The following is a 27,323-nucleotide window of genomic DNA, read 5'->3' as shown; positions in this document are numbered from 1 at the left end:
TAATTTACTGTTAGTTTTTTGTCGCTTTTTTTATAACCAAATTTTATATTTTTTCCATCTTTCAGCTAATCAAGCAAATTAGTTGTAAAATTCCATTAAACCTACAACAAAAGCTTTAAAAAAATTTTGTTTAAAATGTTTTATTCGTCTTCTCTTGTCGCTTTTATATTAAGCAATACTGCATTAAAAATTAACAAAAGATTATAAATAATTGAGGTAATAATGTTTTTTTTCAGTTTTAGTTCGGCTCTAGTTCAGTTCTAAGTTTAGTTCTAGTTCAGTTCTACTTCAGTTCTAGTTCAGTTCTAGTTCAGTTCTAGTTCAGTTCTAGTTCAGTTCTAGTTCAAGTTCTAGTTCAGTTCTAGTTCAGTATACACTAAACTATAGATAGACTATAGACTAGACTATAGACTAGACTATAGACTAGACTATAGACTAGACTATAGACTAGACTATAGACTAGACTATAGACTAGACTATAGACTAGACTATAGACTAGACTATAGACTAGACCAATAGACTAGACTATAGACTAGACTATAGACTAGACTATAGACTAGACTATAGACTAGACTATAGACTAGACTATAGACTAGACTATAGACTAGACTATAGACTAGACTATAGACTAGACTATAGACTAGACTATAGACTAGACTAGACTAGACCTATAGACTAGACTATAGACTAGACTATAGACTAGACTATAGACTAGACTATAGACTAGACTATAGACTAGACTATAGACTAGACTATAGACTAGACTATAGACTAGACTATAGACTAGACTATAGACTAGACTATAGACTAGACTATAGACTAGACTATAGACTAGACTATAGACTAGACTATAGACTAGACTATAGACTAGACTATAGACTAGACTATAGACTAGACTATAGACTAGACTATAGACTAGACTATAGACTAGACTATAGACTAGACTATAACTAGACTATAACTATAGGACTAGACTATAGACTAGACTATAGACTAGACTATAGACTAGACTATAGACTAGACTATAGACTAGACTATAGACTAGACTATAGACTAGACTATAGACTAGACTATAGACTAGACTATAGACTAGACTATAGACTAGACTATAGACTAGACTATAGACTAGACTATAGACTAGACTATAGACTAGACTATAGACTAGACTATAGACTAGACTATAGACTAGACTATAGACTAGACTATAGACTAGACTATAGACTAGACTATAGACTAGACTATAGACTAGACTATAGACTAGACTATAGACTAGACTATAGACTAGACTATAGACTAGACTATAGACTAGACTATAGACTAGACTATAGACTAGACTATAGACTAGACTATAGACTAGACTATAGACTAGACTATAGACTAGACTATAGACTAGACTATAGACTAGACTATAGACTAGACTATAGACTAGACTATAGACTAGACTATAGACTAGACTATAGACTAGACTATAGACTAGACTATAGACTAGACTAGACTAGACTATAGACTAGACTATAGACTAGACTATAGACTAGACTATAGACTAGACTATAGACTAGACTATAGACTAGACTATAGACTAGACTATAGACTAGACTATAGACTGACTATAGACTAGACTATAGACTACTATAGACTAACTATAGACTAGACTATAGACTAGACTATAGACTAGACTATAGACTAGACTATAGACTAGACTATAGACTAGACTATAGACTAGACTATAGACTAGACTATAGACTAGACTATAGACTAGACTATAGACTAGACTATAGACTAGACTATAGACTAGACTATAGACTAGACTATAGACTAGACTATAGACTAGACTATAGACTAGACTATAGACTAGACTATAGACTAGACTATAGACTAGACTATAGACTAGACTATAGACTAGACTATAGACTATAGACTAGACTATAGACTAGACTATAGACTAGACTATAGACTAGACTATAGACTAGACTATAGACTAGACTATAGACTAGACTATAGACTAGACTATAGACTAGACTATAGACTAGACTATAGACTAGACTATAGACTAGACTATAGAACTAGACTATAGAAGACTAGACTATAGACTAGACTATAGACTAGACTATAGACTAGACTATACTAGACTATAGACTAGACTATAGACTAGACTATAGACTAGACTATAGACTAGACTATAGACTAGACTATAGACTAGACTATAGACTAGACTATAGACTAGACTATAGACTAGACTATAGACTAGACTATAGACTAGACTATAGACTAGACTATATAATAGACTATATAATAGACTATATAATAGACTATATAATAGACTATATAATAGACTATATAATAGACTATATAATAGACTATAGACTAGACTCTAGACTATCCTGCAGACTATCCTGCAGACTATCCTATAGACTAGATTAAAGACTAAGCTACATACTAGACTCTAGACTAGACTATAGAGTAGACATAATTTTATTTAATTTTTGAAAAGTATTAAAAGCTGAGGAGAAAGTATTTAAAAATACTGAAGCAGATGACGGTTTTTAAGAATTAAAGAATGTGATCATGAACTTGCATAATTTCGAATACGTTTTAAAACACAAACAATTAATGTCATATAAAAATATTATAATCATCATTAACAAACGCACTTTTTAATATTATTTATAACGCTTTTCTTTATTGTAATTTGCCTTTAAAAAAATTTCTTTGTTTATTGTGTGATAACTTTACACTTCTTTTGTTAAAGTTTTTTATTTAATATTTAAAATAGTTTTAACTTTTATAGTTTAAATGTCATAAAATTAACACCATTTTTTATTTGTTAATAAAATATTTTACGTATTTTGGTTAAGATGTAATGATGTTTCGTGTAAAAGTCTTTTAGACAATGAGTATTTTTTGAAGAGAAATTATTATGTAATTTTAAAGAAAAGAGGAGGGCTCTGTTTCAAATAAATGTTTATTTTCTAATAAACTAATAACCTTGAGCAGTTTTGTTAAGAAAAATTGTTGTTAGAAAGTGTTTTGACGCTCAAAATTTACAATAATTTAGTTGTATCTAGACGTTTAAATAAATCTCTCAGAAATTTGAAAAAAATATGTTTCATCATCATCCATCACCTCTTAGAACATAACTTTTCGTCGTTAATCATTATCATCACCCACATTTTTTCATGATGGTTTGAGCATGACCACGAATATAAGGTAATAAATTACTTAAAACCCTCAACAGGTGTTAATTTAATCAAAGTCATTGTAAAATGTATAATTTTTTTTTATAAAATTTACAAACATCAGCAAAAATTTTTCACACCAACTGTCAATGTCAATTACAACAAAAAAAGTTAAAAAACTAAAAACAAAATAAAATGAATTTCAATGTCCAAAATAACTGAAATAATGTTGTCACTAAAACTGTCGATATCAGCACCTAAGATCAGATTTTTTTCTAGTGTTTTTGGAAAAACTGAAGTACTCAACAAAAAAGCATAAATGACAACAACATGTCTTGAAAAGTTTTCTATCAATGTTATTTAAAAAAACAAACTTTAGTTTTTCAAAACTTTGCTTGATTTCAAAGCGATATTGGAGGGATATAAATCATTAGTCAAAGGAAGTAAGTGTTAGATAGTGATTTCAAAGTTTTGAACAAATATTTCACAAGTAAGTCTTTGAAATTGAATGCAAAGGATTTGAAAATTCATTTGATGTTTAAAATAGTTACAAAACGCTTTTGACTATAGTCTAGTCTATAATCTAGTCTATAGTCTTCACAATAGACTGATCTATAGTCTAGTTTTTAATCTAGTCTATAGGTTAGTCTATAGATCTAAACTGAACTAGAACTAGAATTGAACTAAAACTGAACTAGAACTGAACTTGAACTAGAACTGAACTAGAACTGAACTAGAACTGAACTAGAACTGAACTAGAACTGAACTAGAACTGAACTAGAACTGAACTAGAACTGAACTAGAACTGAACTAGAACTGAACTAGAACTGAACTAGAACTGAACTAGAACTGAACTAGAACTGAACTAGAACTGAACTAGAACTCAACTAGAACTGAACTAGAACTGAAGTAGAACTGAACTAGAACTACAAACTAGAACTGAACTAGAACTGAACTAGAACTGAACTAGAACTGAACTAGAACTGAACTAGAACTGAACTAGAACTGAACTAGAACTGAACTAGAACTGAACTAGAACTGAACTAGAACTGAACTAGAACTGAACTAGAACTGAACTAGAACTGAACTAGAACTGAACTAGAACTGAACTAGAACTGAACTAGAACTGAACTAGAACTGAACTAGAACTGAACTAGAACTGAACTAGAACTGAACTAGAACTGAACTAGAACTGAACTAGAACTGAACTAGAACTGAACTAGAACTGAACTAGAACTGAACTAGAACTGAACTAGAACTGAACTAGAACTGAACTAGAACTGAACTAGAACTGAACTAGAACTGAACTAGAACTGAACTAGAACTGAACTAGAACTGAACTAGAACTGAACTAGAACTGAACTAGAACTGAACTAGAACTGAACTAGAACTGAACTAGAACTGAACTAGAACTGAACTAGAACTGAACTAGAACTGAACTGAACTAGTACTGACTTAGAACTCATCTAGAACTGAACTATAACTGCTGTATAACTGGACCAGAGCTAATCTTTTTATTAGAAACATTTGAGACATTTTGCAAAAAGTACCAAATTGGTACTAAAAAGTACTAAAATACGAAAATGTTGCACAAATATTGTTAAAATGCATTTTACACATTTAACAAAAAGTACCGAAATGCTACCAAAACTAAAAGGTGTCAAAGTACTAAAATGTTACATAAATGGTAGAAAACACTAATTTCTAAGAAATCAAAATTTTTTATTTTAAAAATTGCATAAATTTAGAAAAAGTACTAAAATAGTACTTAAAAAAAAGTACCAAAGTATTAAAATATTGCATAAACGTTAGCAAAAACACACTTATCTAATAGACTAATGCTGCTAGAATAACAATTTTTCGCTTTCAAAGAGATCTTTTTCAAATGCAAATTAGTTAAAAAAAATTTTTCATACATTTACTTTTAAAGAATATTAAAAAGAGTTTTGAAAAAAAGCAACAGGAATTTAGGAATTTTATTACTAAAAGAAATCTAAGAAACTATTTAATCTATTTGATTATTTTATAAATAAATTGTTTTACTTTAAAAAAACCATGGAATTTTTTCTATAAAACTGAATCTGGTTATTTATTTAAAATATTTTTGAAAATTTCTCACGTTTTAAAGATAAATTTCAATAGAGTTGAGGTATCGACCAAGCTTTCAAGTTTAATAAGCTGTAATCAAAGTTTTGGAAGAAAAAATATAAATAGATAATAAGTTAATCAATATTGTGTTTTTTGTTTCTTTTTATACCTAAATTTTGTTAATTAATTTTATTTTAATTTTTTTTTCTTGATGGATTTAAAAGATCAAGGTTGTAATCAAATTGAAAAAAAAAATATCAAATCATTAAATTATAATTATTTTGAAATTTACATATATTTAAATGATAAATTGTTTGAAAAGATGATAAATTTAAGAAAAACACAAATTTAACAAAAAGTACTAAAAAAGGTACTGAATGTAAAAAGTACCAAAGTAACAAAATGCTTTATATTTGTTTAAAAAAAATACTTTGTAGTGTTTAGAAACCTTAAATTTTATTTTAACAAATTTAATAAAAAGTACTAAAATGGTACTAAATATAAAAAAGACCAAAGTACCAAAATGTCTTATAAATGTTAAAAAGAGCATTTTTTATTATTTAAAAACTTGGACTTTTTAATTTTTGCAAATGTACCAATAAGTACTAAAATAGTACTGAATGCAAAAAGTACCAAATTGTCAAACAACAAAAGTAAGTTAGTTAGTTATTTAGTTAGTTAGTTAGTTAGTTAGTTAGGTTAGGTTAGGTTAGGTTAGGTTAGGTTAGGTTGATAGGAGGATGTATACTACATCAAATCCGAAGAAATACACCTAGGCCACTATCGGGCCTGTTGTGCTCTCCAATTCAAGGAGAAAAAAAAAAATTGTTCACTGAATGTATTATTTTTCCATGTTCAGAAACTCAGTTTCCTGGACGTAATTCCTAAGAATCTTCCAATCGGTGTTGGTTAAGAATGTTATTTCCGGAATAACATCACTTCCAAGATACTTGGATCTAACTTCGACGAATGCCTGACAATGGCAAAGAAAGTGCTCCAGAGTTTCACTGTCCTCTCCACATGCTCTACATTCGTCTGAATTCGCACGTCCAATTTTGTATAGATGTGCTCGTAATCCTGTGTGTCCACTGAGAATACGTACCATCATACTAACCTCAGACTTGCTCATTTTGAGAAGATTTCTCGTCTTGCTCTCATCAGGGTCACCCCATAGAATCTTTGTGGTTCTACCCACCGTTTCATTATTCCAAGAGGCCTTATGGGATTCTCTCATCCATATTTTTAATTCAGCTTTTGTTGCGTCGAATGGTTTTGCGTTTGTCAGGTTAACTACATCGAGCTCCCTTCCCTTTAAAGCTATTACATTCGCCCTTTCGTTGCCGATTACTCCCGAGTGGCCTGGTACCCATATGATGTGAACCTTACCTCTGGGAGAGTATTCAGTTAAAGCTTTCTTACAATCCAATACGGTCTTAGATTTAATTCTATCACCTGATATCGCACAAATTGCCTTCTGGCTGTCGGTAAATATATTAAGCCCTGTGGGCGCCATATTTATTCTAATCCAATTTACACATTCCGTTATTGCTCGTACTTCTGCCTGGAAGCTTGTGTTATGATTAGGTAAACGGTGGTATATTTCTGTTTCTGGGTCTTCAATATAGCACCCCAGACCCACTTTGTCCCCTAATTTAGAGCCATCCGTGTATCAACGGATTCCTACTGGTATTTGCTCTAATGTTCCGCTTGACCAAGACATTCTATCTGGGATTAGCGTTTCAAAGTTTCCGACATATTCAGTGTCTGGTATGCGATCAGGCACGTCCGATGAATGTGTATAACCTTCCAATGTGTCCAGTATACATTGATGACGTGTCCTACAACCGTTTTTGGCCAGTTCGCCTAAAGTAAAGAGCCGTTCAGTTAGTTGTTAGTTAGTTAGTTAGTTAGTTAGTTAGTTAGTTCGTTAGTTAGTTAGTTCGTTAGTTAGTTAGTTAGTTCTTAGTTAGTTAGTTAGTTAGTTTTGTTTTAGTTCGTTAGTTCGTTTTCGTTAGTTCGTTCGTTCTTCGTTAGTTCGTTTCGTTCGTTCGTTCGTTAGTTCGTTTCGTTCGTTGTTCGTTCGTTCGTTCGTTGTCGTTCGTTCGTTCTTGTTAGTTCGTTCGTTCGTTCGTTCGTTCGTTCGTTCGTTCGTTGTTCGTTCGTTCGTTCGTTCGTTCGTTCGTTCGTTCGTTCGTTCGTTCGTTAGTTCGTTCGTTCGTTCGTTCGTTCGTTCGTTCGTTGTTCGTTCGTTCGTTCGTTCGTTCGTTCGTTCGTTTCGTTCGTTCGTTCGTTCGTTCGTTTCGTTCGTTCTTTGTTCGTTCGTTCGTTCGTTCGTTCGTTCGTTCGTTCGTTCGTTCGTTCGTTCGTTCGTTTCGTTCGTTCGTTCGTTCGTTCGTTCGTTCGTTCGTTCGTTCGTTTTCGTTTCTTTCGTTCGTTCGTTCGTTCGTTCGTTCTTTCGTTCGTTCGTTCGTTCGTTCGTTCGTTCGTTCGTTCGTTCGTTCGTTCGTTCGTTCGTCGTTCGTTCGTTCGTTCGTTCGTTTCGTTCGTTCGTTCGTTCGTTCGTTCGTTCGTTCGTTCGTTCGTTCGTTCGTTCGTTCGTTCGTTCTTCGTTCGTTCGTTCGTTCGTTCGTTCGTTCGTTCGTTCGTTTCGTTCGTTTTCGTTCGTTCGTTCGTTCGTTCGTTCGTTCGTTCGTTCGTTCGTTCGTTCGTTCTTCGTTCGTTCGTTCGTTCGTTCGTTCGTTCGCTTTTTGTCCGCCTGTCCTCTGCCAGTTACAAAAACTACTTAACTGGTACTGAGTGCAAAAAGTACTAAAGTGGCACTAAATGTAACAAGTACCAAAGTTTCAATATGTTAAACAAATACTGGGATTTCTGACACAAATGATATACCAAGAAAATTTTTACAAAAATTTCCAAATTTAAACAAAAATTCTAAAGAAAATTTCAGTTGAAAATTTCCAATTTTTTCAATAAAATTTCTTGCGGTCAGGCGTGACTTACTTTTTTTTAAATTTGTTAAATTTTTTTTGGAAAAACAATTGTTTCATTTCTTTTCTGGTTAAATTGTTTAAAATCCCCTTGTGGTTTTTCTTATTGTAATTACTACAAATTATTTCAGTTTTTTTTCTTGCATTAATTTGTTGTCATGCTTTTATTTTTATGACATTTTTGTCTTTTTTCCACAATCTTTTCTATGTAAATTATTAACTTTTATTTTTTTTTTACCAAATTCCATATTATATAATACAAAAAATACAACAAATAACAAGTTTTTTTTATAAACAATTTAAACACAAAGAAAAAAAATGCCTTAAAAAAACGAAAGACTTAAGCCACAAACTTGTTTAATATTTACACGCAAAGAAAGACGTGGATTGTGTTTGATTGTTTTAACGATGCCTCCAAAACAATATTAACCCATTAGAGGCTAATAGTTTTTATATTAAATTTCAATTCCCATTTTTTATAATTTTTTAATTTTTATTTTTTTTTTTATTTTTATTTTCAGTTGTTTAATTCCGCACGCCTTTTATTTAAGAAAAAAATTTCTAATTTTTCAACATAATTTTAATTTAAAAATACAAAAACAACAAAAAACATGTCACATTTAATTGGTATTTTATTGGCCCTGGTGTCGTTAGCGGTCACAACATGTCGAGCACTGCCAGATGTAAGTATAAGAAATTCAATAGATTCGAATAATTGCTATAACTATAGACTATACTATAGACTAGACTATAGACTAGACTATAGACTAGACTATAGACTATACTATAGACTAGACTATAGACTAGACTATAGCCTAGACCATAGACTAGACTATAGACTAGACTATAGACTAGACTATAGACTAGACTATAGACTAGACTATAGACTAGACTAGACTATAGACTAGACTATAGACTAGACTATAGACTAGACTAGACTATAGACTAGACTATAGACTAGACTATAGACTAGACTATAGACTAGACTATAGACTAGACTATAGACTAGACTATAGACTAGACTATAGACTAGACTATAGACTAGATTATAGACTAGACTATAGACTAGACTATAGACTAGACTATCGACTGGACTATAGACTAGACCATAGACTAAACTATAGACTAGACTATAGACTAGACTATAGACTAGACTATAGACTAGACTATATACTAGACTATAGACTAGACTATAGACTAGACTATAGACTAGACTATAGACTAGACTATAGACTAGACTATAGACTAGACTATAGACTAGACTATAGACTAGACTATAGACTAGATTATAGACTAGACTATAGACTAGACTATAGACTAGACTAGACTATAGACTAGACTATAGACTAGACTATAGACTAGACTATAGACTAGACTATAGACTAGACTATAGACTAGACTATAGACTAGACTATAGACTAGACTAGACTATAGACCAGACTATAGACTAGACTATAGACTAGACTATAGACTAGACTAAAGTCTATAGACTAGACTATAGACTAGACTATAGACTAGACTATAGACTAGACTATAGACTAGACTATAGACTAGACAATAGACTAGACTATAGACTAGACTATAGACTAGACTATAGACTAGACTATAGACTAGACTATAGACTAGACTATAGACTAGACTATAGACTAGACTATAGACTAGACTATAGACTAGACTATAGACTAGACTATAGACTAGACTATAGACTAGACTATAGACTAGACTATAGACTAGACTATAGACTAGACTATAGACTAGACTATAGACTAGACTATAGACTAGACTATAGACTAGACTATAGACTAGACTATAGACTAGACTATAGACTAGACTATAGACTAGACTATAGACTAGACTATAGACTAGACTATAGACTAGACTATAGACTAGACTATAGACTAGACTAGACTAGACTATAGACTAGACTATAGACTAGACTATAGACTAGACTATAGACTAGACTATAGACTAGACTATAGACTAGACTATAGACTAGACTATAGACTAGACTATAGACTAGACTATAGACTAGACTAGACTAGACTATAGACTAGACTATAGACTAGACTATAGACTAGACTATAGACTAGACTATAGACTAGACTATAGACTAGACTATAGACTAGACTATAGACTAGACTATAGACTAGACTATAGACTAGACTATAGACTAGACTATAGACTAGACTATAGACTAGACTATAGACTAGACTATAGACTAGACTATAGACTAGACTATAGACTAGACTATAGACTAGACTATAGACTAGACTATAGACTAGACTATAGACTAGACTATAGACTAGACTATAGACTAGACTATAGACTAGACTATAGACTAGACTATAGACTAGACTATAGACTAGACTATAGACTACGATAGACTATAGACTAGACTATAGACTAGACTATAGACTAGACTATAGACTAGACTATAGACTAGACTATAGACTAGACTATAGACTAGACTATAGACTAGACTATAGACTAGACTATAGACTAGACTATAGACTAGACTATAGACTAGACTATAGACTAGACTATAGACTAGACTAGACTAGACTATAGACTAGACTATAGACTAGACTATAGACTAGACTATAGACTAGAATATAGACTAGACTATAGACTAGACTATAGACTAGACTATAGACTAGACTATAGACTAGACTATAGACTAGACTATAGACTAGACTATAGACTAGACTATAGACTAGACTATAGACTAGACTATAGACTAGACTATAGACTAGACTATAGACTAGACTATAGACTAGACTATAGACTAGACTATAGACTAGACTATAGACTAGACTATAGACTAGACTATAGACTAGACTATAGACTAGACTATAGACTAGACTATAGACTAGACTATAGACTAGACTATAGACTAGACTATAGACTAGACTAGACTATAGACTAGACTAGACTATAGACCAGACTATAGACTAGACTATAGACTAGACTATAGTCTAGACTATAGACTAGACTATAGTCTAGTCTATAGTTTAGTCCAAAAGTATCTTAATCTTAATTAAGATTTTAAAAGTGTCATAGATATGCTAGAGTGTACATACTATAGCCTAGTCTATATTCTGTAGTCTGGACTATAGGCTGGTCTATAGTCTGGACCATAGCCTAGTCTGTAGTTTGGACTATAGCCTAGTACATAGTCTGGACTATAGCCCAGTCTATAGTCTGGACTATAACCTAGTCTATAGTGTGGACTATAGCCTGGTCTATAGTCTGGTCTATAGCCTAGTCTATAGTCTGGACTATAGCCTAGTCTATAGTCTGGACTATATAGTCTGTAGTTTAGACTATAGCTTAGTCTATAGTCTGGACTATAGTCTATAATCGGTACTATTCTAGAGTCTGGACAATAGCCAAGTATATGGTCAAGACTATAGCCTAGTCTTTAGCCTTGACTTTAGTCTGAATTATAGTATTGACTATAGTATGGACTATAGACTAGCCTATATTCATGTCTATAATCTGGACTCTAATGCAATTTATAGTATGCACACTCTAGCATATATCTGACCTTTTTAAAATCTTAATTAAGATGCCTAGATTTTAAAAGAATTTATTAAACTTACTTGGTCATTATCATTTTTTTCAATTATATCTTTTTTGCCTCAAAAACTATAAGTCTTATACATAAATATTTAGCAGAGGAAAAGGGAAATCTTTAATGCTATCAAATACTTCTTGTTTTTTCCTCATCCACACATTTGCAGTTACGAAGAAAAAAAATTTAGTACAAAATCTAAAGTTAAAGAAAAAATGGAAACACAGTAATGAATATTTCACAATATCCGTCATTGACTAATGATTTGTTTTTCTGAACGTAGAGTTTTTTTGCTGCAAGTACATTTTTTTCAAGATAATAAAGCAACGCGCTGCAAAATAGAAAAAAAAACTTGAGTGGACAAATCACGCGCTTGTGTAACCATTAAATATAAAAATTACAATTTTTTTCGTGGCAATTTCTGTTACACAAAAGATTTTTCTCAAATAGTAATTTTCAGTGTTCTTATAAAATTAATGACAAATATAGTTGTTGACTAGTAGTACTTAGTAGTTTAGTTGAATTTGAACTATAAATAGTAGAGAATTGAGAAAAAAAAGTTAGATATTTACATGAACTAGTTGTTATGTTTATGAGAAACTCCTGCAAATAATTATAAATACAGTTTTGAAGGATATATTATTAAAACAATTTGTTTTTAATATATTTCATAATTATAACTTTTTCAAAATAAAATTACTAAATCTAGTAAATACCAATCCAATTTAGGCTACAAAACTCCAAAGTCATAACCCCACTTAACTGTACTTTTAATTATTTTACTCAGTATATAACTCATTTATATCAATATGTCAATTTTTTCTTGCTTTAAGTCTAAGTTCTCAGTAAGGTACTATTTATGTATATTTCTATATCCGTTGTTAATTATTGTCTTAAGATTTGTTTTTTTTTTACTTCTTGTTTTTATTTCTAGTTTTAAATCTATTTTGTTTTTTGTAAAGAAAATGTTTCGCCATAAAAATTTTAATTCACGTGTTCCACAAGCATGCATTTGGTTTTTCAAACAATAACGACAAATAAATAAATATTTTTGTTAATTTTGATTTATTGTTCTTGTTATTGTTTGTAGATGGTTTTACTTGAAAGTGGGTGGATTTATTTTTAAGACTTCAGTTGCAACATAAACTATAATTAGATAACGCCCACTTAGTTAAGTATGTTGAAAGAATCTTCATATGACTAATTTATAATATTTTATGTATTTGTATTAGACTGTAGAACAGACTATAGACTAGTCTTAAGGGCATACTATAGACTAAACTATAGTCCGGACTATAAGCTAAACTATAGTCCAGACTGTAGACTATACATTAGTACATAAATTAGACTTTATTCCACAATATACACCAGACTAGACTATGATCCGGACTATAGACTAGGCTATTGTCCAGACTATAGACTAGACCATTGTCCAGACTATTGACTAGACTATAGTCCAGACTATAGACTAGACTATAGTCCAGACTATATACTCAACTATAGACCAGACTATAGTCCAGAATATAGACTAGACTGTAGTCCATGCAATAATACTATAGTCCAGAATATAGACTACAATATAGTCCAGACTATAGACTACACTATAGTCCAAACTATAGATAGCAATAGTCCATATAGCTTAGACTATAGATTAGACTATAGTCCAGAATATAGACTAGACTGTAGTCCAAGCAATAATACTATAGTCCAGACTATAGATAGCTATAGTCTATATAGCTTAGACTATAGATTAGACTATAGTCCAGACTATACACTAGACTATAGTCCATACTATTCACTAGACTACCGTCCAGATTATCGACAATAGACTAGACTCTAGTTCAGAATATAAATTAGACTGAAGTCCAGACTATAGATTAGACTATAGTCCAGACTATAGATTAGACTGTAGTCCAGACTATAGATTAGACTGTAGTCCAGACTATAGATTAGACTATAGATTAGACTATAGTCCAGACTATAGATTAGACTATAGTCCAGACTATAGATTAGACTATAGTCCAGACTTTCCACTAGACTATATTCAAGAATATCGACTAGACTATAGTCCAAACTATCGACTAGACTATAGTCCAGATTTTCGACTAGACTATAGTCCAGACTTTCGACTAGACTATAGTCCAGACTATAGACCAGCCTATCGACTAGGCTATAGTCCAGACTGTAGACCAGCCTATCGACTAGACTATAGTCCAGACTTTAGATTAGACCAGATTTTAGTTAAGACTATAAGACTCCACTGTAATCAAGGCCATAGACTAAACTATAGCTCGGACTATAGACTATGATATACTTCAGACTATAGTCCAGATTATTGCCTATAAACTAGACTTTAGCCTAGAATATAAATTAAATTATAGTCGAGACTATATATTAGACTATAGTCAAGACTATTGATTACAATATAGTCCAGACTATAGTTCAGATAATAGATTGCACTATAGTCCAGACTATAGACTACATTGTAATCCAGACTATGGACTAGACTATAGGCCAGACTATAGACTAGACTAAGGGCCAGACTATAGAATAGACTAGACTATAGTCCAGACTTTCGACTAGACTATAGTCCAGACAATCTACTAGACTAAAGTCAAGACTATTGACTAGACTATAGTCCAGACCATAGACCAGACTATTCACTAGACTATAGTCCAGGCTTTAGACTAGACCAGATTTTAGTTCACACTATAAATAAGACTATAGTCCAGAATATAGACTACACTGTAATCCAGACTATAGACTAGACTATAGATTAAACTATAGTTCGGAATATAGACTATGCCATACTACAGACTATAGACTAGAGCTTAGTCCAGACTATTGCCTATAAACTAGACTTTAGTCTAGAATATAAATTAGACTATAGTCCAGACTATATATTAGACTATAGTCCAGACTATAGATTAGACTATGGTCCAGACTATAGATCAGACTATTGTTCAGACTATAGATTAGACTATTGTTCAGACTATAGACTACACTGTAATCCAGACTATAAACTAGACTAGACTATAGCCCAGACAAGAGACTAGACTATAGTCCATACTATAGGCTAGGTTATAGTCCAGACTATAGATTAGACTATAGACTACACTGTAATCCAGGCTATAGAGTAGACTATAGTCCAGACTATAGACTAGACTATAGTCCAGACTATAGACTAGACTATAGTCCAGACTATAGACTAGATTATAGTTCAGACTATAGGCTAAATTATAGTTTAGACTATAGGCTAGATTATAGTTCAGACTATAGATTAGACTGTAATCCAGACTATAGTCCAGACTAGAGACTATACTCCAGATTATAGTCTAGACTATAGTCTAGACCAGCGGTTCCCACCATTTTTTACTTCGCGGACCCCTTGAGGAATTTATTTAATTTCACGGACCCCCATACATATTTTGATATCTTATTGTTATAAATAACACTGTGATACAAAAGTGAAGAAAAATAAAATGCAGGCGTTCTCATATACCAATTCTATTTCGTTATAGTCCATAGAGTACGAATATATTTTTAGTTTTCCCCTATCACTTCGTTAACTTACTTTTTAAGAGCAAAAGATGCGAAAAAGAGCCATTTTTAAAGTTTTTAATTTGAAAAATCATAAGTTTAGTAGTTTTCATCCGATTTTCAAATCCGATTTTTTTTTTTAATGATACAAGTGTCTTTTAATCCAAAAAAAGAAATCCAAAATTTATGGTCAAATGTCTGAGTTACGGACGTTTAAGTAAAAAAACTCACACTTTTTTAAAAAATTTTCATTTTCATCATGCTCTACTTTGACCATGAGGCAGTGAGTTCATCTTTTATTACTTTCCTGAAGAATCACATAAAGGAAGGTTTCTAAAACTTGTTATTTCATAAAAATCTATGAAAAACTGGATAATTTATGCCAATTTTTCTAATAGCATGTTTCTCGAATTTTTGGTTTTCTCCATACAAATTAATTTTTGTATAAAAATGTTTATAAACATTTTTTAAACTTGTTACAAAGAAAACCAGAAACATGAACGTTTTTGTATGGAAGAAATATGCTATATTTTTATAAAACTTAGCACAACTCATAACCTTTTTCATCGATTATCATAAATTGACCATCATTGGAAACCCAACTTAATGTGGCTTTTTTCAAATGTAATAAAAGCTAAAGTTATTGCTTCATGGCCAACGTAGAGCAGTATGAAAATTAAAAATTGTGAAAAAAGTGTGAGTTTTTTTACTTAAATGGCCGTAACCAAGACATTAATCATAAATTTTGGATTTATTTTTTTGTGTTGAAAGACAACACTTGTATCTTTAAAACAAAATATCCAATTTGAAAATCGGTTGCAAACTACCAGACATATATTTTTTTAAAGTTAAAACTTCAAAATAGCTCTTTTTCACAACTTTTGCTCTTAAAAAGGAACTAAACGAAGTGATCGGGAAAAATTAAAAATAAATTCCTACTCTATGGACTATGGAAATGGAATTGGTATATGAGAACCCCTGCATTTTTTTGCTTAGTCCTGGTCCATAAACCCTATAAAATATTCCCGTACATTGAGAACATTTAGTATTTCGGAGATGTTTTCAATTTCATGGTTTTAAATATAGAATGACTTCTAACATGATGTTTAATTTTATGATCGTGAGAGCTTTCATGTTCATTTCTCGTCAAGGTAGAGAAAAGGTTTCTTTAACAAGTATTGTCGACATGTGCTTAAAGAGTCATGTTTCTAAATTTTTTTGCGATTGCATAGGAGTGAGCTGAGTATGTAAGCTAAGTTTTCGGGAAAATATGTGAAAGTTAGACTTCTTCGATGTTGTTGCGGAATGCGTTACCCACATAAAATATGACCTGAACTCTTTGCGAATGTACTGTGAATTTGGATCTTAAATTTGAATTTTAAAATACCTACGAATTATTTTACTGCGTGGTTTTGACTATTTACGCAAAACGCTATGAATTTTCTGATGTTGATTTAATAATATTGGACAACAAAATTAAGTTAAAATCTGTGTATCACGTTGGAATGGAATATTTATATTTAAAATTAACTAGATTAACACTTTTGCTTACAATTTAAAAAAATATTATGAAATGTGACCTAACTTCATATTCCGGGATACTAGTATCAGTATTTAATTCTAAGGCAAATCATTATCCGTCTGCTATAAAAACATTTATTTCGATACATATATATTTATAAAAATTACAAATCACGTAATACTTTACTTTATAAAAGTGAAACAATAAATTTGTAGCGCCTAGCTTCATCCTGATAAACGACCGAAACAATAAAATTCAAAGAGTCACCAACAAATCTGGGATTATTGAATAAAAATTGTGTATTTTAGTATTTATGAAAAATTTGGAGATATTTTTAATATTTTGTAACATATAGAGAATATTTTTTATTCATGATTTTTTTCGTTCGTCTTCGCGGACCCCCTAGGATTTTGCTACGGACCACTAGGGGTCCGCGGACCCCCTTTTGGGAACCGTTGGTCTAGACTTTAGCCTAGACTATATATCAAGACTATAGACTACACTGTAATCCAGACTATAGACAAGAGTATAGTCCAGATTATATATTAGACTATAGGCCAGAGTATGTACTACACTGTAATCTAGCCTATAGAGTAGACTATAGTCCAGACTATACACTAGACTATAGTCAAGCCACACATTGGTCTTGATTATAGTTCATATTTCAGTTTGAAAGCTATGCGTAAGGAATTTTTAAAATCCAGATAATTTTTTCCCCTTTTTTCCCAAAATGCCCATTAAAATATTTCTAAAAAAAAATAAATTATTTAATTTAGTTTTATCAAATTAAATAACATTTTGAATAACAGCCAAATGTATAAAATAAAAAATTATAAAACTAACACATTTGTTTTTTAACCAACAAAGACATTTAAAGCTCATTAACAAAACAACTGCAAGCTCAAGCAGAAATATATAGAAAAAAAACACTTTTTGTTTATATAGAAGAAAAAAAAATTATAAACAAATTATGGTCAAGGTTAATAAAACTAAATAAAACAAAAAATAAAAAAAAAGAAATACAATACAAACTGGCACGTAAATGCATACAAAAATAAATTAAATTCAAAGAAATTAAAAGTTCTTTAAAAAAAAAAATACAAAAAAATTGTTGCAGCCTACGAAAAAATTTAAACAAAAATGAGTCATAATTTTGTTTAATAAACAATTGTTATCTGGTACAAAAATAGGGCCCCCTGGAGTCTAAAATGTAACAGTTTTTGTTTTTATTCAATCATGTTTTGGGGCCATAAAATAATTTACACGATTTTTCAAGTATTTTTTGTTTAACAAGCAAATTATTGTTTGAAAAACAATGACAACTTCAGTTAAGGTCTTTTGCCATGGGTAACCAATTCCAAAGCCTTTAAACTTTTTTCCAAACAAAATGTTTAAATTTAAGAACTTAAGGTTTTTAAATTGATTTTTTTTCTTAAAACCACAATTCAATTTATTTCAAAACAAATGTCATTTTACATGCCTAAAGCTATAGGAAGTCAAAAGAGAAAAAAATATGTTTAGAAAATGAATTGAAAAAATAATTAAGAAAAATTATAAACGGTCATTTAAAACTACCGACAGTTAAATTAGTGTGTGGTTTTTAAATTTATTTAAAACTCATACAAATTGACAGTTTTGAATTATATTAAAATTGCAATTATTTTGTACTAAAATAGTTCTAAACTAAAAAAGTTAATTTAAAGTGTGTTTTTAGATACTTTTTAGACACTTATCTATCGAAAAGTGTCTTATTAGACAGAAAAAGTATCTTCTTAGACACTTCTCCATATAAGAGTACCTTCTTAGAGACTCGTTTAAAGAAATGCGACTTTCTATGACACTTGTCTATAGAAAATTGTCTTCTTAGACTACTGTTAATAAAAAAGTGTCTTCTTAGACACTTTAGTATAGAAAAGTGTGTTTTTAGATACTTTTTACACATTTATCTATAGAAAAATGTCTTATTAGACAGAAAAAGTTCTTAGACACTTCTCCATACAAAAGTATCTTCTTAGAGACTAGTTTATAGAAAAGCGTCTTTCTTTGACTCTTGTCTATAGAGAAGTGTCTTCTTAGACACTTCTCCATATAAAAGTATCTTCTTAGAGACTCGTTAATAAGAAAGCGTCTTTCTTTGACTCTTGTCTATAGTAAAGTGTCTTCTTAGACACTTCTCCATATAAAAGTATCTTCTTAGAGACTCGTTTATAGAAATGCGTCTTTCTTTGACTCTTGACTATAGAAAGGTGTCTTCTTAGACACTTCTCCATATAAAAGTATCGTCTTAGAGACTTGTTTATAGAAAATCGTCTTTCTTTGACTCTTGTCTATAGAAAAGTGTCTTCTTAGACACTTCTCCATATAAAAGTATCTTCTTAGAGACTCGTTTATAGAAAAGCCTTTTTCTTTGACTGTTGTCTGTAGAAAAGTGTCTTCTTAGACCCTTTTCTATGCAGAAAAGCGTCTTTCTTTGATTCTTGTCTATAGAACAGAGTATTCTTAGACTATTATTTATAAAAAAGTGTCTTCTTAGACACTTTACCATAAAAAAGTGTCTTTCTTAGGTACTTGTCTATAGAAAAGTATCTTCTTAGACACTTGTCTATAGAAAAGTGTCTTCCTAAACACGGTTCTATATAAAAGTGTCTTCTGAGGCAATTGTCTATAGAAGAGAGTCTTTCTTATACACTTCCCTATAAAAAATTGTTTATTAGACACTTGTCTATAGAAAAGTATCTCCCTTAGACATTTGTCTATAGAAAAGTGTCTTCATTATTCACTTGTCTATATAAAAGAGTCTTCTTAGCCACTTTTCTATAAAAAAAGCGTCTTCTTACACATTTGTCTAAAGAAAATTGTCTATAGAAAAGTGTCTTCTTAGACACTTGTCTATAGAAAAGTGTCTTCTTAGACACTTGTCTATAGAAAAGTGTCTTCTTAGGCACTTGTCTATAGAAAAGTGTCTTCTTAGACACTTGTCTATAGAAAAGTGTCTTCTTAGACACTTGTCTATAGAAAAGTGTCTTCTTGGACACTTGTCTATAGAAAAGTGTCTTCTTGGACACTTGTCTAAAGAAAAGTTCCTTCTTAGACAGAAAATAAAAGTGTCTTCTTAGGCACTTGTCTATAGAAAAATGTCTTCTTAGACACTTGTCTAAAGAAAGTGTCTTCTTAGACACTTGTTTATAGAAAAGTTCCTTCTTAGACAGAAAAGAAAAGTGTCTTCTTAGACACTTTTCTATAGAAAAATGTCTTCTTAGACACTTGTCTAAAGAAAGTGTCTTCTTAGACACTTGTCTAAAGAAAGTGTCTTCTTAGACACTTGTTTATAGAAAAGTTCCTTCCTAGACAGAAAATAAAAGTGTCTTCTTAGGCACTTGTCTATAGAAAAATGTCTTCTTAGACACTTGTCTAAAGAAAGTGTCTTCTTAGACACTTGTTTATAGAAAAGTTCCTTCTTAGACAGAAAAGAAGTGTCTTCTTAGGCACTTGTCTATAGAAAAAGTGTCTCTTAAGGCAATTGTCTATAGAAGAGTGTATTCCTTAGACACTTGTCTATAGAAAAATGTCTTCCTTAGACTTTTGTCTAAAGAAAAGTGTTTGTTTAGACACTTGCCTGCAGAAAAGTGTCTCCCTTAGACATTTGTCTATAGAAAAGTGTGTTCCTTAGAGACTTGTCTATACAAAAGTTCCTTCTTAGACACTTGTCGATAGAAAAGTGCCTTTTTAGACACTTGTCTATAGAAAAGTGTATTCTTTAGACACTTCTTAGACTCTTGTCTAAATAAAAGTGTCTTCTTAGACACTTGTCTAAAGAAAGTGTCTTCTTAGACACTTGTCTAAAGAAAGTGTCTTCTTAGACACTTGTTTATAGAAAAGTTCCTTCTTAGACAGAAAGGAAAGTGTCTTCTTAGGCACTTGTCTATAGAAAAGTATCTTCTTAGGCACTTTCTAGACACTTGCCTATAGAAAAGTGTACTCTTAGACACATGTCTTTAGAAAAATATTTTCCTTAGACACTTGTCTATAGAAAAATTCTTTAAATTTCATTCAAGAAATATTTATAGTTTAACCTAACACTGTTCCTAGGGGGTGTAAATTAAACTGATGTAAAATTCAAATTTATTCACAACATTTATGACACTTGTTTTAATTTCCTTATATTTTGCAAAATAATAATAAAATAATTTTAATAACATAAACATATGTTTATTATTATGTTTTAATAAAATGTTGCTCTATTACTTTATCTAACTAGTACTTAAAACTTTAAATAAATTTAATTTAAATGCAACAATATTATATATATATATTTTATATTGATTATTAAAAAAAAAAAACAACTAGCTAAAGACCTGTTTGACCCTGTAACAAATGTTTTCTTAAACTTGATAAATAAATGCGAAATATAATATAAATAAAACAATATCAAAGAAAATTATTAAAAATATTATAAATAAAATATCAAATTTATAAGAAAAAAAATTTTTAAGGTAAAAATTATTAATTATAAATACCATGAAATAGAAAAAAAAAGAGATTAAACGAAAAAAATATATAATTATAAATAAATATTTCAAAATCTACTAATTAAGAAAAAAATAATAGAAAAATTGAATAAAACAAAAAAAATTGGTTTGATTATTAATTTATGAATAAAATTTTGATATAAATGCAGTCAGTGGATATGCCATTTTAACTTAATTATGGGTTTAAGTTAGGAATTACCATAATAATGATGAATAATATTTATGTTCCACTTTTGATAATTCACAATATACAAAAGAATAAACAATCACAATAAACAATTCACAATAAAGCGTAATAATTTTAATTTAAAATTTTAAAAAGTATAATTTTTCTATAAAGAAGAAAATTTCTATAGACAAGTGTGTAAGAAGAAACTTTTTTCTAGTCCAGACTATACACTAGACTATAGACTGGACTATAGACCAGAATATACACTAGACTATAGACTATACTATAGTCCAGATTATAGACTACACTATAGTCCAGACTATAGACTACACTATAGTCCAGACTATAGACTACACTATAGTCCAGACTATAGACTACACTATAGTCTAGACTATAGACTACACTATAGTCCAGACTATAGACTACACTATAGTTCAGATTATAGACTACCCTATAGCCTAGAATATAGACTACACTATAGTCTAGAATATAGACTACACTATAGTCTAGAATATAGACTACACTATAGTCTAGAATATAGACTACACTATAGTCCAGACTATAGACTACACTATAGTCTAGACTATAAACTACACTACACTACAGTCTAGACTATAGACTACAATATAGTCTAGACTATAGTCTAGACTATAGACTACACTATAGTCTAGACTATAGTCTAGAATATAGACTACAATATAGTCTAGACTATAGACTACACTATAGTCTAGACTATAGTCCTGACTATAGACTAGACTAAAGTCCAGAATAGACTACTCTATAGTCCAGACTATAAACTACACTATAGCCTAGAATATAGACTACACTATAGTCTAGACTATAGTCTAGACTATACACTATAGTCTAGACTATAGACTACACTATGTAGTCTATATTCTGGACTATAGACTACACTATGTAGTCTATAGTCTGGACTATAGACTACACTATGTAGTGTATAGTCTAGACTGTAGACTACACTATAGTCCAGACTGTAGATTACATTATAGTCCAGACTATAGACTACACTATAATCTAGACCAACGGTTCCCAAAAGGGGGTCCGCGGACCCCTAGTGGTCCGTAGCAAAATCCTAGGGGGTCCGCGAAGACGAACGAAAAAAATCATGAATAAAAAATATTCTCTATATGTTACAAAATATTAAAAATATCTCCAAATTTTTCATAAATACTAAAATACACAATTTTTATTCAATAATCCCAGATTTGTTGGTGACTCTTTGAATTTTATTGTTTCGGTCGTTTATCAGGATGAAGCTAGGCGCTACAAATTTATTGTTTCACTTTTATAAAGTAAAGTATTACGTGATTTGTAATTTTTATAAATATATATGTATCGAAATAAATGTTTTTATAGCAGACGGATAATGATTTGCCTTAGAATTAAATACTGATACTAGTATCCCGGAATATGAAGTTAGGTCACATTTCATAATATTTTTTTAAATTGTAAGCAAAAGTGTTAATCTAGTTAATTTTAAATATAAATATTCCATTCCAACGTGATACACAGATTTTAACTTAATTTTGTTGTCCAATATTATTAAATCAACATCAGAAAATTCATAGCGTTTTGCGTAAATAGTCAAAACCACGCAGTAAAATAATTCGTAGGTATTTTAAAATTCAAATTTAAGATCCAAATTCACAGTACATTCGCAAAGAGTTCAGGTCATATTTTATGTGGGTAACGCATTCCGCAACAACATCGAAGAAGTCTAACTTTCACATATTTTCCCGAAAACTTAGCTTACATACTCAGCTCACTCCTATGCAATCGCAAAAAAATTTAGAAACATGACTCTTTAAGCACATGTCGACAATACTTGTTAAAGAAACCTTTTCTCTACCTTGACGAGAAATGAACATGAAAGCTCTCACGATCATAAAATTAAACATCATGTTAGAAGTCATTCTATATTTAAAACCATGAAATTGAAAACATCTCCGAAATACTAAATGTTCTCAATGTACGGGAATATTTTATAGGGTTTATGGACCAGGACTAAGCAAAAAAATGCAGGGGTTCTCATATACCAATTCCATTTCCATAGTCCATAGAGTAGGAATTTATTTTTAATTTTTCCCGATCACTTCGTTTAGTTCCTTTTTAAGAGCAAAAGTTGTGAAAAAGAGCTATTTTGAAGTTTTAACTTTAAAAAAATATATGTCTGGTAGTTTGCAACCGATTTTCAAATTGGATATTTTGTTTTAAAGATACAAGTGTTGTCTTTCAACACAAAAAAATAAATCCAAAATTTATGATTAATGTCTTGGTTACGGCCATTTAAGTAAAAAAACTCACACTTTTTTCACAATTTTTAATTTTCATACTGCTCTACGTTGGCCATGAAGCAATAACTTTAGCTTTTATTACATTTGAAAAAAGCCACATTAAGTTGGGTTTCCAATGATGGTCAATTTATGATAATCGATGAAAAAGGTTATGAGTTGTGCTAAGTTTTATAAAAATATAGCATATTTCTTCCATACAAAAACGTTCATGTTTCTGGTTTTCTTTGTAACAAGTTTAAAAAATGTTTATAAACATTTTTATACAAAAATTAATTTGTATGGAGAAAACCAAAAATTCGAGAAACATGCTATTAGAAAAATTGGCATAAATTATCCAGTTTTTCATAGATTTTTATGAAATAACAAGTTTTAGAAACCTTCCTTTATGTGATTCTTCAGGAAAGTAATAAAAGATGAACTCACTGCCTCATGGTCAAAGTAGAGCATGATGAAAATGAAAATTTTTTAAAAAAGTGTGAGTTTTTTTACTTAAACGTCCGTAACTCAGACATTTGACCATAAATTTTGGATTTCTTTTTTTGGATTAAAAGACACTTGTATCATTAAAAAAAAAAATCGGATTTGAAAATCGGATGAAAACTACTAAACTTATGATTTTTCAAATTAAAAACTTTAAAAATGGCTCTTTTTCGCATCTTTTGCTCTTAAAAAGTAAGTTAACGAAGTGATAGGGGAAAACTAAAAATATATTCGTACTCTATGGACTATAACGAAATAGAATTGGTATATGAGAACGCCTGCATTTTATTTTTCTTCACTTTTGTATCACAGTGTTATTTATAACAATAAGATATCAAAATATGTATGGGGGTCCGTGAAATTAAATAAATTCCTCAAGGGGTCCGCGAAGTAAAAAATGGTGGGAACCGCTGATCTAGACCATAGACTACTCTGCAGTCCAGACTATAGACTACTATATAGTTCAGATTATATACTACTCTATAGTCCAGACTATAGACTAGACTATAGTCCAGACTATAGACTACTCTATATTCCAGGCTATAGACAACTCTATAGACTGGACTATAGAGTACTCTATAGTCCAGACTATAGACTACTCTATAGTCCAGACTATAGACTAGACAATAGTCCAGATTATATACTAGACTATAGTCCAGACTATAGACTACTCTATAGTCCAGTCTATAGACTACTCTATAGTCCAGACTATAGACTACTCTATAGTCCAGACTATAGACTACTCTATAGTCCAGACTATAGACTACTCTATAGTCCAGACTATAGACTACTCTATAGTCCAGACTATAGACTACTCTATAGTCCAGACTATAGACTACTCTATAGTCCAGACTATAGACTACTCTATAGTCCAGACTATAGACTACTCTATAGTCCAGACTATAGACTACTCTATAGTCCAGACTATAGACTACTCTATAGTCCAAACTATAGACTACTCTACAGTCCAAACTATAGACTACTCTACAGTCCAAACTATAGACTACTCTATAGTCCAGACTATAGACTACTCTACAGTCCAGACTATAGACTACTCTATAGTCCAGACTATAGACTAATCTATTATCCAGACTATAGACTACTACATACTATAGGCTACTCTATAGTCCAGACTATAGACTACTCTATAGTCCAGACTATAGACTACTCTATAGTCCAGACTATAGACTACTCTATAGTCCAGACTATAGACTACTCTATAGTCCAGACTGTAGACTACACTTTAGTCCAGACTATAGACTACCCTATAGTCCAGACTATAGACCACGCGATAGGCTAGACTATAGTCCAGACTATAGTCCTAACTACGCAATTGGCACGTTATTTCAACGAAGTTTCGAAAAATTATTACAGCAAACTTGCAGCCTATTTAGCCTTTTATTACAATAACATAAGTTTTAATTATTTAAAATTTTGCAAGTAATTTAATGAGCCTGCAATCCGATAATTTCAACACGATCTATATAAATGAAAACAAATATTTCACATTTCTACGCAAACCATGGCAATTAGTCTCCCCTCTTTTTTTGAACTAATTAAAAGTGATAAGAATATGATGATGATGGCCTAACTTAAAGCCCAAAAACAAAACATTTAAATAATTAAAGAGAAAAAAAGTGAAAAATTTTATAAAATACCAGATGATTGGTAACATTTTACGCTTAACTTTTTAAGCAGGTTAACAAACGCAATTGTCTCGTCATTAGTAACACAAACTAAGCAAATAGTTAAAAGTTGCGTAGACTTAAAGCAACTAGTACTAGCAGTTGGTTTATGTGGATGATGATGACGTTATTTTTCAAAAGTTTTTTATTTGTTTTTATTAGTATGATAGACGGACTAGTCGGTGTAGTGATCGGAACCAAGTTTTGTTTTTTTTTTGGTTAATGTGAACACAATATTGCTTGGTTATGCATTTAAGAGTGAGTTGATAGATATGTTTACAATATACTAATATCAATGTCATTGATTTGAAATAAATTATTGAGGTAGTCTTCTCTCTTTCTTTTTTTTTTGCGTTTTGATCAGTTACACTTACGATCCACACACACACTTGTTTACCTAAAATTAAACATTATGTCCGAGTTTGTTTGAAAAAAAAAAACATCAACATGCCTGACTATTATTTAAGTTAAAGTATTATAAAATGGTTTTATATTACGTTAGTTTTTTTTTTCAAATATTATGAAGTATTTCTTTTTGTCTTTATTTTTCAACGCTTCCAGCGGTTACTCACATTTCAATGCACGAATATGAGAAACAAATTGAAAAAAAAAACATCAGCAACCAACAAATAAAACGACAATTTTTACTTTCATTTGAAACGTGTTTTCAACAACCAACACGTAGTACAATCAGTAATCAGACATACAACAACAACAGCAGTAAAATTTTAAAGACAACAACTGCACAAACCGACAACAACAACAAGCAACAGGCAGCAGCAACATTTAAAAGACTTTTTACTCAAACACACACCTTTTTTTCTTAAAACAAAAACAAAAGCTTCCGCACGTTTTAGTTTAAACAGTAATCGATGGACAGATCGATTGGTTCGAATGAATGAGTGAATGAATTGTAAAAAACTATTAAGACCAATTTTCAATTTTCCTCAGAAACTTTAAACAGACACATGAAAATTGTTTAGTTTTCAAAAAAATCTGAAAGGGGACCGTTTCAATAAAGCTTTTCAATTGAAATATATATTCCTTAAAAGCTTTTTTATGAAAAATTCATTTGTTTGAACGTTTTTCTATAACAAAGTTTCCTCTTAAGAAGTTTGCTACAATAACTTAGAAAAGTATTTTCTTTAAAAGCTTTTCCATACAGCTTTAAATAGAGAAACTTTTAAAGAAGTAATTTCCTAAATAAAAGCTTTTTAAATAAGACTGTGCAGAAATGTTTTTAAATAAAGACACTTTT

At 30.7% G+C, this 27,323-nt stretch overlaps 1 protein-coding gene across 1 annotated transcript in view; it reads left to right on the top strand.

Moving 5' to 3' along the window:
• LOC119601791 overlaps window positions 1-27,323 on the top strand; it is a 163,700-nt gene that overhangs the window by 9,725 nt on the left and 126,652 nt on the right. The window contains 1 exon segment of the mRNA XM_037952935.1: window positions 8,773-8,934. Within this exon segment, the coding sequence (XP_037808863.1) occupies window positions 8,863-8,934 (72 nt within the window). The 5' untranslated portion in view covers window positions 8,773-8,862.

The sequence above is a fragment of the Lucilia sericata genome, unplaced genomic scaffold (assembly GCF_015586225.1).
Source record: "Lucilia sericata isolate MDLA Ls3-8-SP2 unplaced genomic scaffold, ASM1558622v1 Contig000191F_arrow, whole genome shotgun sequence".
NCBI classification, from domain to species: Eukaryota; Metazoa; Arthropoda; class Insecta; order Diptera; family Calliphoridae; genus Lucilia; species Lucilia sericata.
The sequence above is the reverse complement of the archived record's forward strand: the minus strand, read 5'-3'. Positions and strand labels throughout refer to the sequence as shown.